The sequence below is a fragment of the Gordionus sp. m RMFG-2023 genome, chromosome 3 (genome assembly GCF_954871325.1).
Source record: "Gordionus sp. m RMFG-2023 chromosome 3, tfGorSpeb1-WG-v2, whole genome shotgun sequence".
Classification (NCBI taxonomy): domain Eukaryota; kingdom Metazoa; phylum Nematomorpha; class Gordioida; order Chordodea; family Parachordodidae; genus Gordionus; species Gordionus sp. m RMFG-2023.
Window position 1 is genome coordinate 34,716,712 of NC_088777.1, and position 14,280 is coordinate 34,730,991.

At 26.8% G+C, this 14,280-nt stretch overlaps 1 protein-coding gene across 1 annotated transcript in view; it reads right to left on the reverse strand.

The window, feature by feature from the left end:
* The window catches only part of LOC135926282 (uncharacterized), a 24,937-nt gene continuing 10,657 nt past the window's right edge, over nucleotides 1-14,280 (reverse strand). Inside the window, exons 2-3 of the mRNA XM_065462088.1 lie at nucleotides 2,471-2,610; nucleotides 1-171 (exon numbers count right to left, since the gene is read on the reverse strand). Of these exons, the coding sequence (XP_065318160.1) occupies nucleotides 72-171; nucleotides 2,471-2,610 (240 nt within the window). The 3' untranslated portion in view covers nucleotides 1-71. The remainder of the gene's footprint in view (nucleotides 172-2,470; nucleotides 2,611-14,280) is intronic.

The following is a 14,280-nucleotide window of genomic DNA, read 5'->3' on the forward strand; positions in this document are numbered from 1 at the left end:
GATACACACTAATACAATATATATAATCTAACAATTTGAATAAAAAAGTAATAAAAAGTGAAAGACGGAATTCAAGGACTTTTAGAGTTGATCAAAGAAATTGCCTTTTGATAGTTGAACATTTCCTTTTCAAGTGAGATATTTTCTCTTCTTAGAGCTGCCAATTCGTTTCTGTGTTTTATATTTTTTTAAATAAATATAACAAATTAATCAATTAGACTAAAGATCATTTTCGTGCCTAAAAAATTGTGTATTTTTTATGATATTTTAAAGAATAACAAAAACATACAATCAAGAGAGCATAGTTGTATAGATTTACTCTTCTATAAATTTGGCCGATCATCTCTAAATTGAAATTTAATCTCCCTGGGGATTCAGCTTATTTATTTGTTTTGTATTAGGGGTCAAATCTCTATGCAAATATTTAGAAGAGCTACCATTCGATAGATTTTTTACTCACCTTAATTAAGTGGCAAAATTACGATGGAAGGGAGGAGGTAAGACAGAGGAAAAATCCTCAGGCCCAGCCCAGAAATATTTTTTCCAGTCCTAGCCTGATTTCAATTTTTTTAATAAGGTTGCCAAGCCTAGCCTAGTTTTTAATTATTTTTTTAAATACAAGGCCTAACCCTAAATATATTTGTTAAACACCTATTCCTGGTTCAGTTAAGACAAGTTCATCAATGTGTAAGTGATCTTATGGTATTATGGCCATACATAATCAGATCTCTAGGGTTAGATACGCTATTTTCTCATTTGAACTCTCACCCCTCCCCTTTACCTTAGAAAATTAATTTTTTTATGGAATTCAAGGTATTTCCTATTTTATATTTATTTCACCAATATTTATCCATTTTTATACCAGTCTATGATACCTCTCTCAGTTAGATGAGGATACCCTTTTATTTGACTCTGGAAAATATAATGTTAAATTTACTCTAATGTTGCTCTCCCATAGATCATTATAACCGTATTTATCATTAGTTTTTAAAAAATAGCTCCATTAAAATAGCTTAAGCCACAAATTACCCCTTAAAAAAATGAAGCTTCCCTATAGCTAGAAGTTACCTTAGAAAAATGTAGTTTAGTTATTGCTATAAAAATAATAGCTTAGCTACAAGCTACATTTTAGAACTTTTGCTTTAGTTTTAATTATTTTCTGATATTGTAAGAGGTCGATTAGCTTAGATGATCTATTGCGTTGGTTTTATTATATCCTTATATTGTGGGAAGAAGCCATATCCTTTAATAAAAAAACTTAATATTTTTATTACAAATTTCCATCTGATAATTTCCAAAACTAAAATTAAATTTAAAAAAAAATCCTAAATATAAAAATATGTGTATAACTATTTTATTAAAACATATTATCCCTTAATTTTTGTCAGTTAAATCATCATAGAAGCAAAACTAAATAGCCTTTCAAATGATAAAGAACATAATGTATTATATTTTAATAAACTTATTTCAAATATGATTAAATAAAGATAGATGGAGTACCTTGAGTTTAATTTAGCAAGATTATACTTTTATAACCAAAAAAGTGATCTTTAATGTTTTATTTATAGGGTTTAAAGTGAAATCGCCTCGTTGACTATTAATGATTTTATGTCATGTTTCACCATTTCACTTGTATTGAAATGGAGTAATATAGAATGATATTATATATAAAAATGCATGATTGCATATAGTATAAAATTTGAAAAAATATTCCAAATCGCTTATTTAAACACTTAATCATTTTTAGGATGGAAGATTTAATAATTAGCTTTATAAAAAAGTAGCATGACAAATGAAATAAATCGTTTTGGAGTTTAATCATCTTAATATGTTGTATTCTATATGCAACTTTTTTCTTACTAAGTATTTATTTAAATTATTTAAAATAAAAAGTATAGCTATTTGTAAATCTAAAATAGCTGACTAATTTCTTTTGGATTATCATTTTTATCTCTTTTATATAATAAGATAATTTATTAGGTTGTCAAAATATTTAAAAATAATATATTAATAAATATAAATACATTTTATAGTTTGAAAATTTATGTATATTAAATATGCTAAAATTATGGATGGCCGAGTATTCATGAAAAAAATAGTATAGCTGCCTGTAAATTTAAAATAGTTGACTAATTTCTTTTAGATCATTATTTTTGTCCATTTTTATAATAAGTTAATTTATTAGATTGTCAAAATATTTAATATAAGTATATAAAATACTTTTTATAGTTTGTTAATGTACAATACTAAAAATATGAATGACAGAGTATATCGTGCTATATTTTATTGGGTAAGAAAAGTTATCTCATTTTATAGTTTTAATTTTAAAAAAATCGCGTGGTCAGCATTATAAATCTTATTTCGCTTGATCCCTCTTATTTACTTTCATATGTTTCAATTATGGTAGCACCTTGAAAATCTAGCTCTATTTAAAATAAATATATTAAATGCTTTCAATTTTAAAAAATACTTCATATGTAGATATTGACGGTATAGAAGCTCGTCGTTTTTATTATAGGAACTGTTGTTGAGTAAAATAGAGTCTCTCCATTCGATCCGTACTACGATTTGATTCTTGTCCCATAAAAAAGGACATTTTTCATCCAATATCTGTTTATAATATATTTAGGGGAGGGTAAGATAATTTAATCGAAATAATAAATATTTTCATGAGATGGTAGCTACTTTGTGAAGTTGGTCTTCATCCCGGGGAGGGGGTTCTTAAATACGTCACTGATCGATATAACAATTTGATGTAATGTTATAATCAGAGTGTCTAACCTTTTAATATCAGGAAGAAAAATTTTTAAAGGTTTAGGTTAGGTTCAAGGATATTGAATTAAATTTTAAAAAGGTTTCGGTTTAGGTTTAGAAATTTTAATGAAGGTAGGTAAAATTTGTGCCATACAGGGTGTGTAAGCTTAATTTACTTTATGATGATAAAAATCTATGACAACAATCAAACATTTGTTTTACATAAGAATTCATGTCAAGCTTTCGAAAAATGGTACATTATATGATATCGTATACAACAGGTTTAAATCCTTTAAAAAAATCTTCTTGACTTTGGACATGCTTTAGAGTAATAAAAAAGTCTGGAATCTCTATTCATCCAGTACTCCTAATGAATATTCAATAATGGAATCAGATTCATATAATTTACACATATTATATTCGAATAGAATAAATTTATTGATATTTGGTGTTATTATTCTTAATCGAATAAATTTATTTGTTATTTCGGTCGTTATTATTCGTCTCCATTTTAATATACACCATGAATATTATTTAAAAGTAGGGGAGACGGGGGTTATATGACAGATGTTTTTCTCTTTCCTATAAATTATGATTTTTATTTTATAAAATTAAACTAATTTTATCAATAGATATCCACAGCATTAGACTAGGCCTATACATGATCTTCTAAAATATGAGATTGAATTTCTCAAAATATTACTTGATCAAGCTAGAAATTCGTTGAAGAAATTTTTCCATCAGTTAAAGCTATTTAAAGATAATTTTGGGATTCTTATTCAATATACCAGAATTAATAAATGGAATGAGCATTTATAATTAAAATTTAATAAAGTATATATATTTTGTTCTCAGTGAAAAAATTTATCAAATAAACTTAAGAAAATTGTGTTTTTTTAAGGGCCGCCAATTATTTTCTACTCTGTGCAGCCAAAAGTCTCGGCACGGCTCTTAGTATCATACAAAAGAAAAAAAGATTTATAGTAAAATATAGATAGTTCAAATACCAAATTTGTAGTTCTGTTATTTTTACAATTTTCACTATATGTTTTTGAGACATATACCTAGACTCGTGAGTCAGCTGCGGCCGAAATCGCCGCTGTTTATGAAAATCACGCCGGCACAGAAATTTTTTTCATATTTTACACCTTTTTATTCCAATAACACTGTGCGACAAGAAAAATGGGAGAAGAAAATAAAAATAAGTTTTGGTGCAGAATTTGACGTTGAGTTCGAATCCGTTTTTTAAATTTTCCCTACACGTCAAGTTTTAAAAATATTACCGTATAAAGACAACTTTTCGAAATCTCAAAAATGGTAAAATTTAGATCTTTATACGCATATATTTTAAAAAGTATCGAATAAAAATCCCTGAAAATTGGTGATAGTGTTAGACTTATATTTCTTTATAAATTTACTAATTTCTATAATTTTTTATTGATTGGTTTTTGAGAAATATGGTAAAGAATTTCGTTTTGGGGGTCTTAAGTTTTCAATTTAAATTACTATCATTATTAACTTTAAAAGATAAATTTTATATAATTTTGTTTCAAATATGTTCTAGATTATATATTAATTCTAATTATGTTTCAAAAGTACTCTATGCCACGAAAATTCAACCAAATCTATAAATTAAAAAAGTCGGTACAGATATTTTCGAACTTTTTAATTTGTACACTTTTATTGAATTTTCTCTGCATAAAGCATTTTTAAAGCAAAATCAAGGTAATATTTATCTTTTTTAGTTGTATTTAGTAATATTTTATGCATTTATGATCAATTTATACCAAAATCAGATATCTGTACCCACTTTTTTAATTTGTACTCTTTTTGAATTGAGCATTTTTGAAGCAAAATTCATTTAAAATGCAATAATTGGTAATTTTTTATTAATATTTATCTTTTTTAGATGTATTTAAGAATATTTGTTTTTTTAAACAATTTATATCAAAATATATGATTTTCCAATGGAGTACCTTGAACCCGTAGTATGGGCAATAAATAATAATGCCAAATAACGAGTAGGAAGAAAGGAGAAGAATTTTTTTTTCGCGCTTAATTTTTCATAAACATTTAATTTCTTTCATTAATTTTTTTTTAAAATTGGATTTTAAATATTATTCAAATTCCCTACTTATATAATATTCTACAAAAAATTAATGCCAAGGTCCCCTTGTTTAAAGTGTGTCTCTAAATTTGAGCCCAAAAATGTCCAATTTCTCCAATCATTCAAAGGATTTATGAAATTTATTACAATATTCCACTCTGCTATTTGGACAAACCATTTGCCCCTAATTACATATGTAAAACATGTTATAATTCTTTTAATTCATGGGTAAATTGAAAACGGTCATATTTGTCTTATTCGAAACCTGCATTTTGGCACGTAGCAAGAAATTATTCGTAGGATTGTTATTTTTGCTCGATTAGTACATTTGGGTTTAACAAAAAAAATAAGAAGATCGGTTGTTTATCCGGTAATAATATGCATACAACAGTTCCCTTTTTTAATAGTTCGCAGCTGGAAAAAATACGTTGCCAGAACAATGACAATATTGATCTTGAGTATCATCCCGAAGAGGATTCGCCATTTATGTCGCAAGAGCAACTAAATGACATAACCAGAAATTTACAACTTTCAAAAAGAAAGTCCGAATTTTTAGCGTCAAGGCTTAATAATTTTAAAATTTTAAAAAATGGAGTTCGAACTTCATACCGATTCCGTGGAACATCGTTTAAAAATTTACTCTCTTACGAAAATTTTTTATACTATTCCAACAATCTAGGTCAACTTTTTTTACAACTTAATATTGAATTGGTGCCCGATGAATGACCCTTGTTCATCGATTCAAGCAAAAACAGCTTGAAAGCAGTTTTGCTTCATAACGGAAATTCTAAGCCATCAATTCCCATCGCCTATTCCAACCAGTTAAATGAATCATATGAAAATATGAAATATTTTTTGTCAAAAATAAATTATTCCATTTACGAATTTAAGATATGCTGAGATCTCAAAATGATCGCAATCCTGTCAGGCCTTCAGTTAGGCTACACCAAGCATTCGTGTTTTCTTTGTCTCTGGAATTCCAGAGAAACTATAAAACATTATACAGTATCTGAATGGGAGGATCGTCCCAACGTTCTTGAAAAAGATCTTGTAAATATCCCGCTTGTTTCTAAAAATAAGATTTTGTTGCCTCTGTTGCATATAAAATTAGGACTAATCAAAAATTTTATCAAAAAATTGTCCGAGGGCCCCACGATATACCTTAGAAATTTTTTCCCCAAGCTTTCCCAAGCAAAAACAAAAGAGGGGATTTTAGTGGGGCCCCAAATAAGAAAACTCATGAAGGACAGTTTTTTTGAAGATGAATTGTTACTCATTGAATTAAAAGCATGGGAATCTTTTAAATGAATATGCAGATCGTTCCTTGGCAATCATAAATCAGCCGACTATCGTTAGAAAATTGATGACCCAGTGGCGTATCCAGGATTTTCCTATAGGGGGGGGGAAATTTTTTGGGGGGCTTTGCCTCCAAACCCCCTTTGGCCAGCTTTTTCCTCACCTTCGGCCGGGTCATATCTTTGATCTATTCTTTTAAATTATTCATAATTCAATAATAATTATATTAATATTTTTAACTTTTATTTGAATTTTGGTTCCTTTTATAAATTAATTATTTAAGAAATTTTTTTTTTTAATTTTTAAATTTAACATTTATTAATAAAGAAAAATTAAATCTGACAAAATGATAGTATTAAAATAAAATCATGTCCAAAACATAATTCTAGAAAATTAAAGAAATTTAACAAACAAGGACTTCATAATACAAAGTATAATAATAGATATAATAGAAATATAATAAATGCAAATGATTATATGAAGAAGAAGGGGGGGGGGGGGTTTAAATAACTTAGGGAAGAAGAAGAAAATCTAGATTAATCGGCTTCGGGGAATGAACCTATGGCGTGTAAAATTAGATTTTATAATCTGAATTCCTATGCATTGACGTAAGTAGTCGCTTTCTTTTGGGTCTCCTGATTACTAATTCGCGCTTATGAATATAAGAAGAAATAAAAGTTATAACCCAATTTTTATTTTAAGTTAGGTATATTATAGATAAATATTTTTTAAAAAATATAAAATTGAAATAAAGTTTAGTGTCAATTTTTTTTTTTATAAAGAGGCTTTAAAAACTAGCCTCATCTTAAATTCTCATATAATATAAATATAAAAATTTTTTGATTGAAAATTCTAATTGTAGTGTGTATAAAATATTGACTAGAAAATTTTTTAAGGAACAAGTTTTTATAACTTATTAAACATAATATTATATAAAAAATTTATTAAATACTAGAATTATAATGCGATTTTTAATTTTCGTGGGAATTTTTCCAATTCATCAAGAATTTTCTTTGTCGTTGGAAATAAATCTCTGTGGATATTTAACATAGCTAACCCATTTAGCCGAGAAGTAGTATTTTGTAAATAAGTTTTCAACCTTCTCAATTTGAAAAAGGTCCTTTCATTCGTATATGTTGTAATAGGCAAACATGCAAGAATATTAAATACCTTCAAAATATTTGGAAATTAAGCCTCCTTATACCGATTGAGCGCATCAATAGCATGCTCAGGTAAAATAATAAACGTAGTAAATATTTATATCACAATTCGAATTCACTGATTAAATTGATTTCAGTATCAACATCATAGGAATAAAATTTTGCTAAATATTTAATTATACCAATAATGGCATCAGAAAGATAATAAAATTTGAAGATTAGACTTGTTTTTTATCTAAAAACCGTACTTTAATTTGCGATAAAAAAGTATCTAAGAATGGAATGAAATTGGATATTTTATAAGATTTAGTTTGATTCAGCGTCTATATAAATATTATGAAATATTCAACTACATTCATTCTTCCTGTCCACATTTTCCTCCAAATCAATAACTTGAACCAAATCGAAATTTGGTTTTTGTAAATTTCTACATAGTAGTGAGCTATAGGAAAATCATTTATTAATGCAACTAGCAGTAAGGATAAACTCTGCTTGATATTGAAAAATTTTGATGGAGCAGGAGGGAGGGGGTCCGGGGGTCGGGGTAAAATTTTTTATTATCTTAAAATAATATTTAGAAAAACAGTCAAATTTGCTATGGGGGGTGAAATTTCCCCCTTTCCCCCCCATTGGTTACGCGCCTGTGATGACCTATTAACAAATTATAAGGAAATGGGGTGCCGAATGTCCCTCAAAATCCATTTTCTTCATTCCCATAAAGATTTTTCCCGAAAACTTAGGTGCTATGTCAGAAAAAATGGGGCGAGCGGTTCCATCAACAGATAGAAAATCTCGAAAAGTTTTATCACGGCAAGAATCGTATAAATATGTTGGCGGACTATTGCTGGAGTATTTTTTTTGAAGATAAATCATCAACTTCATATTCGCGAAAATATATTTAGATTTACCATTAAATGTTTTTAAATTCTATAAATTTTATGTTATTATTTAATTTGTTTTAAATTCAATAAATTTATTGTATATTACAAGTTAAATCCTATATAATAATGAAGGAGGGGGTGGGACAGCGGACCGATAAAAGGTTTATTAAAAGTAAAATATGAGATAGGTTAGCTTAGCATAATATATTTATTTAAATATGAGAAATATATTTATTTCATTTAAAATAAATTGTTTGGAAATCGTACCGTGTGCAGTGTAGCGAAGAGAACGAAAGCCACAATAAATAAATATATGAAATGTATGCTATATTAAAAAAGATTTTAAAGGTAAATTTAAAAAATATAGGTTGTTTAAAAATTGAGTAAGGATTTTATAAAAAAAAATGTATAATAGGTTTGCTGCAAAAATTAAGATATTATTTTAGTTGTAGGGATCATTAGAACCGAAGTTATAAACCTTCAAAAAGTGCTAAAAATGACATTTTTGGCCACTTTAACCTAAAATAAATAAAAAACCTGACGTGCTAGAAAAAAACTGACAGCGGATTTAGAATATGCATAGAAAACTGTCTTAAAACCTGTTTATTTTATTTTCTCCCCAAAAATCAAATCGAAATTTGTCACACAGTGTAATTGGTCAACATAACTGTTGTAATTTTTTTAATGTCAATCAGGATTTTAGTGAATTCTTATTTTCTACATATTTTAAAATCATAATTATATTGACATCATTTTAGAATTAAATCAATCAAAAATCTAAAATTCCAAAAGTTACCATAATTTACACTTTTAAAATGGATGACTCTACATTTAATAAATCTATAAATAATTTTAGTATTATAACTGTTGCATGTGCGCATGTGCGCTATTAGATTATTAAATACTTAAATAATTTATGTTTAAAAGTTCAGTTGTATATCTTAAGGCTACAAAATATATATATAAATAAATATATATTTTCATTTGACAATTACTTGTTTTTCTTATATGATAATAACTTGTATTTCTTTCTTTTTAAATTATATAAATAAAATACCAATTTACTATAACAATCATTCTAGATTAAATATTCAAGCCTTATAAATTCTCTTTCATTAGCCTATATTACATCCTGTGCGACCATTCTAATAACCATTCTTAAATATTCAAGCCTTATAATTAGCATTCTCATTAATAACAGTAGATAATAAAAAAACATTTGTGTGGAAGTTATTTGGTTTCTTACATTTAAAAAGAGATAATAAAACAATTTCCATAAATTCTGACAAATTTTACTGTAATTGTTGCTTAGAAAAGGCTATTATAGATGATGATTCAAATAAGCCCTTTTCACAGTATTTTTTTAAGTATTATTTTCTCATATTAAGCCAAAATCTTTAATAAATTAAAATATGTTTTGTAAAATATAATCTGTCTATAAAATTCAAAACTTTTCAATCAGCATTAGCACAGGAAATTTGTTAAAACACTTGACTTCTGATCATAATATTAAAAATGATACTTCATCAAAATCGCAAGATTTAGAATAATATTTTGTATAAAACCAAAAATCCTTACAAATTTTAAAACCTCTAAGCTTCTAGCAAAAAACTATGTGTTATTGTTGTGTTGACTTATTACCTTTTCAATCAATTGATTATATAAGAATGAAAGATTTTTTGAAGGTATCAAATTTATAAAAAAAATTGGTATATTATTTATAATATTATACAATAATTAAAACTCCCATTATTATTAAACAAGAACCTTTTAAGACCTACCTCTATGCCTTTTTTGTTCTATTGAAATAGCATTGGCTTCCGAAGAAGGTTTACAATAGTTAAATTTCATAGCCATGCCAACAATATGATTACACATAAATTTAAATAATATTGGATAATTGCATATTTATTTGTTCTAATCATCTCTGTTTTGGGTAGCTCTACAACCCAGAATTAAATTTTAACAATTTATTTCTTCTTGATAAATTTTCCGTAATTTGTTGTATAATATAAATTAAACATATAATTATTTTTTGTTATAAATTTTAAAATACATATTTTAGAAATATCTAGTTATCAATTCTAATTCTGATTTGTCAGACAGAACACTAAGCCGTAATGCTCTTAATGATGTTTACTTATCAATGAAAACTTATGTATAAGAACGAATTAACTTAGGGCCAAAATTTTGCTCACTTACATTTGATATGTGGACAGATCAATACAGAAGAAGAAACTATATTTACATTTACCCTTCATTTAATAAATGATAATTTTGAAATGATTTACTTTACTTTAGCAACTCATTATATAACCCAAAAACAAACAGGTGAGATTATTCTAACTGAGATTGATAAAATAGAAGAGGAATTTAATTTAAAAAAGAAAAAAATACAAATGGTCACAGATGCTGGGCCTAATGTTAAAAAGGGTGTTCTATTAGGTGAAAATAAACACCACTTATGTTTGGGTCATGGTTTACACAATCTGGTTAAAGTTGATGGTATTAAAAAGGTACCCTTTGTTGAAAATCTTATCAAAAGAATTAGAGAAATTATCTGCTCTAAGATATAAAACTGCAGAGGTTAAATTTGAATTCGAGGCAGATCAAATATACCTAGGTACAATAGATCTAACATCAGACATGTTAGATCTTAATAGCACTGATCCATATCCAGTTACCTGTTTCAAATTGGGAATTCCAATGATAATAATAACAATAATTCCACGCATATGAAAACCTTAAAGTTAAATGTCCCAACACGTTGGCATAGTATATTAATTATGCTAGAAAGCATAATGGATTAAATAAGAATTTAATTTATAATGTTTTGAAAAGAATTGTAAAACCCTTTCTCAAATTATCAAACTATGAATCTGATCTGGTAGAAGAACTATTAGTATTTCTTTCAAAATTTAAAGAAACATCGAATTTCTTTCAGCACAAAAAGGGCCTACGTTAAACTTGCGTTACTTTTTAGAAGTGAAATTGCTGAAATTATTTCACTTAAGAAAAATATGCTTAAAAAAACTTGCGTTACGATTTCCAGTTTGTGATCTGCAAGTAATAATATATAAGTATATTCATTTATTGAATTTATACTTTATTTAAAAAATTATCCAGGTATTGGCTTCTCTTTTAGATCCAAGATTTCAAAAATTGACAATTGTGTCAAAGTATATAATAGAGCAAAATTGTTCAGCTTCGTATTCTATAATAAAATATCTTAAACTTATAGAGAATGATGATATTCAGGTAGTAAATATAGCTATTGAGGATCAAGAGGAACTATTAAATTCAAGTTGAGAACAAGAATGCCTTATTCATCTTGAAAAACGACATTCACAAGATATGGATGTTCTAAATTTTTGGAAAGAAATAAGAGTGAACTTCCCAATCTTTCCAGGCTCGCCAAAAAAATTCTTTATATTATGGTGACTAGCACACCCAGTGAAAAAAAATTTTCTAGCTGGGTTGAGTTGAATTCAAGGAGATCATCATTATGTCCCGAAAATTTAAATAAAATAATTTTTATACATGATAATTATAAAATTATGAAATAGATTTTGGATTTATAATGAGTTTTATCTTTAAAGATTAAAAAATATGCCGAGATATCTGTAGTGTAGTGTATATTTTATTATTTTAAAAAAAATTATTAAGCAATTAAAAAAAAGAAGTTTTTATAACTGCGCCGATTTATGCCGCTTTTGCTGACGGTAGCTAAAAGTGGGCGGATCACCGGTCATCGATAAGATTTTTGAAAATGGCGCCGGCCGCCGATATTGTCGGCGCACAAGGTTACATATATCTATTATTGTCCTTCTTATAATATTGAAGTGATTAACTAACTTTAGGCTTGTAGCCAAGGGGGAATAGCCAAGGGGGAACGAGACATCCCTTCTTGGAAAATTTGAATTTTTTAAAAAAATATCATTTTAACCTTAAAAATGCCCCCCCCCCCCCACACACAATCTAAGCATCATAATAATCATATTTATATTTTAAATTATATTTCAAATATTATTCGTTCAAATTAATATACGTATAAGCGAATTGAATAATAAATATTATTCTTATATTCGAATAAATTAAATTTTGAATTCCATTCCTAAAATCGGAGCATTATATCATCAATTAGTTTATCCAAGTAGTCTTTACATTATAATTATGACCAATTAATTATAATTAATAAATTACAAAACCTAAATAAACCTGTTAATATATTGCAATTAAATGCAAATTTTAAAAATATTCATATCCTTAACCTCCTTACAACCTCATTAAATGTATGACAAATTGGTTTCTAAGAGCAAGAGGATAATTTTTGATACAATTTCTATTATGAATGAAGAAAATAAAATTAAAACCTTATTATTATATAACCATTCAAGAACTAGAAGGTTACATTTTTTTTCATAATCCTAATTAATTTTTATAATAATTGTGTTATATTTTTTATGAATAATTAAAATTGAAGGTATTTATAAATTAGTCTCTTTTTTGTTATAAAGGATTTGTTCCTTGGATCGCAATTAGAGGTCTGGAATGGGGGAGTTTTCTACAAGCCCGCCAGTACTATATTTTTAAAAGAATTAGCCTGTCCAACCGTCCATATAAAAATATACCCGCCGCCATTTAGTCTAAAATTCTTTACCCGCCCGCCAATTATTTATAAAAAAATTTTAACCCACACCACCCATATAAAGTTTAAATAAGCTTATTCTTTCAGTTTTTTTATGTATCTAATAAAAAAATAATTTAGTTGTAGCGCCACATCCCTACAAAAAAGTTTTATAATTTAGGAACTTGTCATATTGAATATAAAAAAAATATTCAATTTAAATTAACGGGTAAGAAAATTATTGATCTAATAAAATATTTATGTAATAATATAAAATTCATATTTATTGATACTAAAAACCTTCCAGCAATGCTAGTTCCTCGATTAGAAGAATCACTGGTTGCTGGAATTGCCAGTATTTTTTAATTAATCTTGATAGCTTTGATAAATCTTTTTCTTGTCGTTTGCATCAAACAGGATATCCGTTTAAAATATATCCTCTACTTAAGTGAGATATTAAAATAAAAAGTGAAATAATAAAAAAAGTAATATAAATCAATTTTTATAAATTGTAAATTTAAACTAAACTAAGTAGCCTAAAATCTTGCTAAATTATACAAAAACTCGTTACTTTAAGATTTAAATATTTTATTATGTCATTAGGTAATGGTATCATCTGTACTGTAACTTCCCATCTGTTGTTTAATTTTGACCTGGATGCTATCTATTTTAAACATTGCGTTTACAATTTAAGAATCTTTAATTGAATTCTTTTTGCTTTTAGGAAAACGGGTAAAATCAGATTTTTACCACGTAGATGCATATTCTTCTATGCAAATCAAATCCAACATGTTTTCGATATTTTTTTCCGACGACGACATCCTCAGTTATCGGTACTTTGGTATTAAAAAATGCTAAAATTTCAGGGAGCATATTTTTTTTAATGGTTATTTAAACGATTTTAAATAATAAATAAAATTTGTAAATTTTATAACCCGCCCACCCATAGTTTAAATATTCGTTTTAACCTGCTCACCCACCTGTCCGTTCTTTATATAATTTTTACCCGCTTGCTTGTCCGCTCCTTTAAATAAGCGGGTGAGCCCAATGCAGACCTCTAATCGCAATCCCTTTTTCGAAAAGCAAAAAATCAGCATCGGGATTCCATCTTTTAAAAGAATCGTAATCCTGTAGTCCCCTCCTATCAAATTAAAAAAATTTCACATATACCTCTAGTCCTATAACAATTCTTATCATGAATCTCTCCTTGTTCAAACCTATGAGGTGTAACCTGAAGAAATCAGATTATACTGTTTCCCGATTTTTATTTTCGGTAATGTTAACTTAAATTTTTAGTATATACTGTTTTTATTTTTTGTTTATTCAGAAAGTTATTTAGAACTTTTAAAGCTAATAAAAATGAATATATAATAAAATAAAAAATATTTCAAATCAAATCCCAAGTATTCTTTAAATTATCCTTAAAATTTATTTGTATTAAAATTATAAAATTCG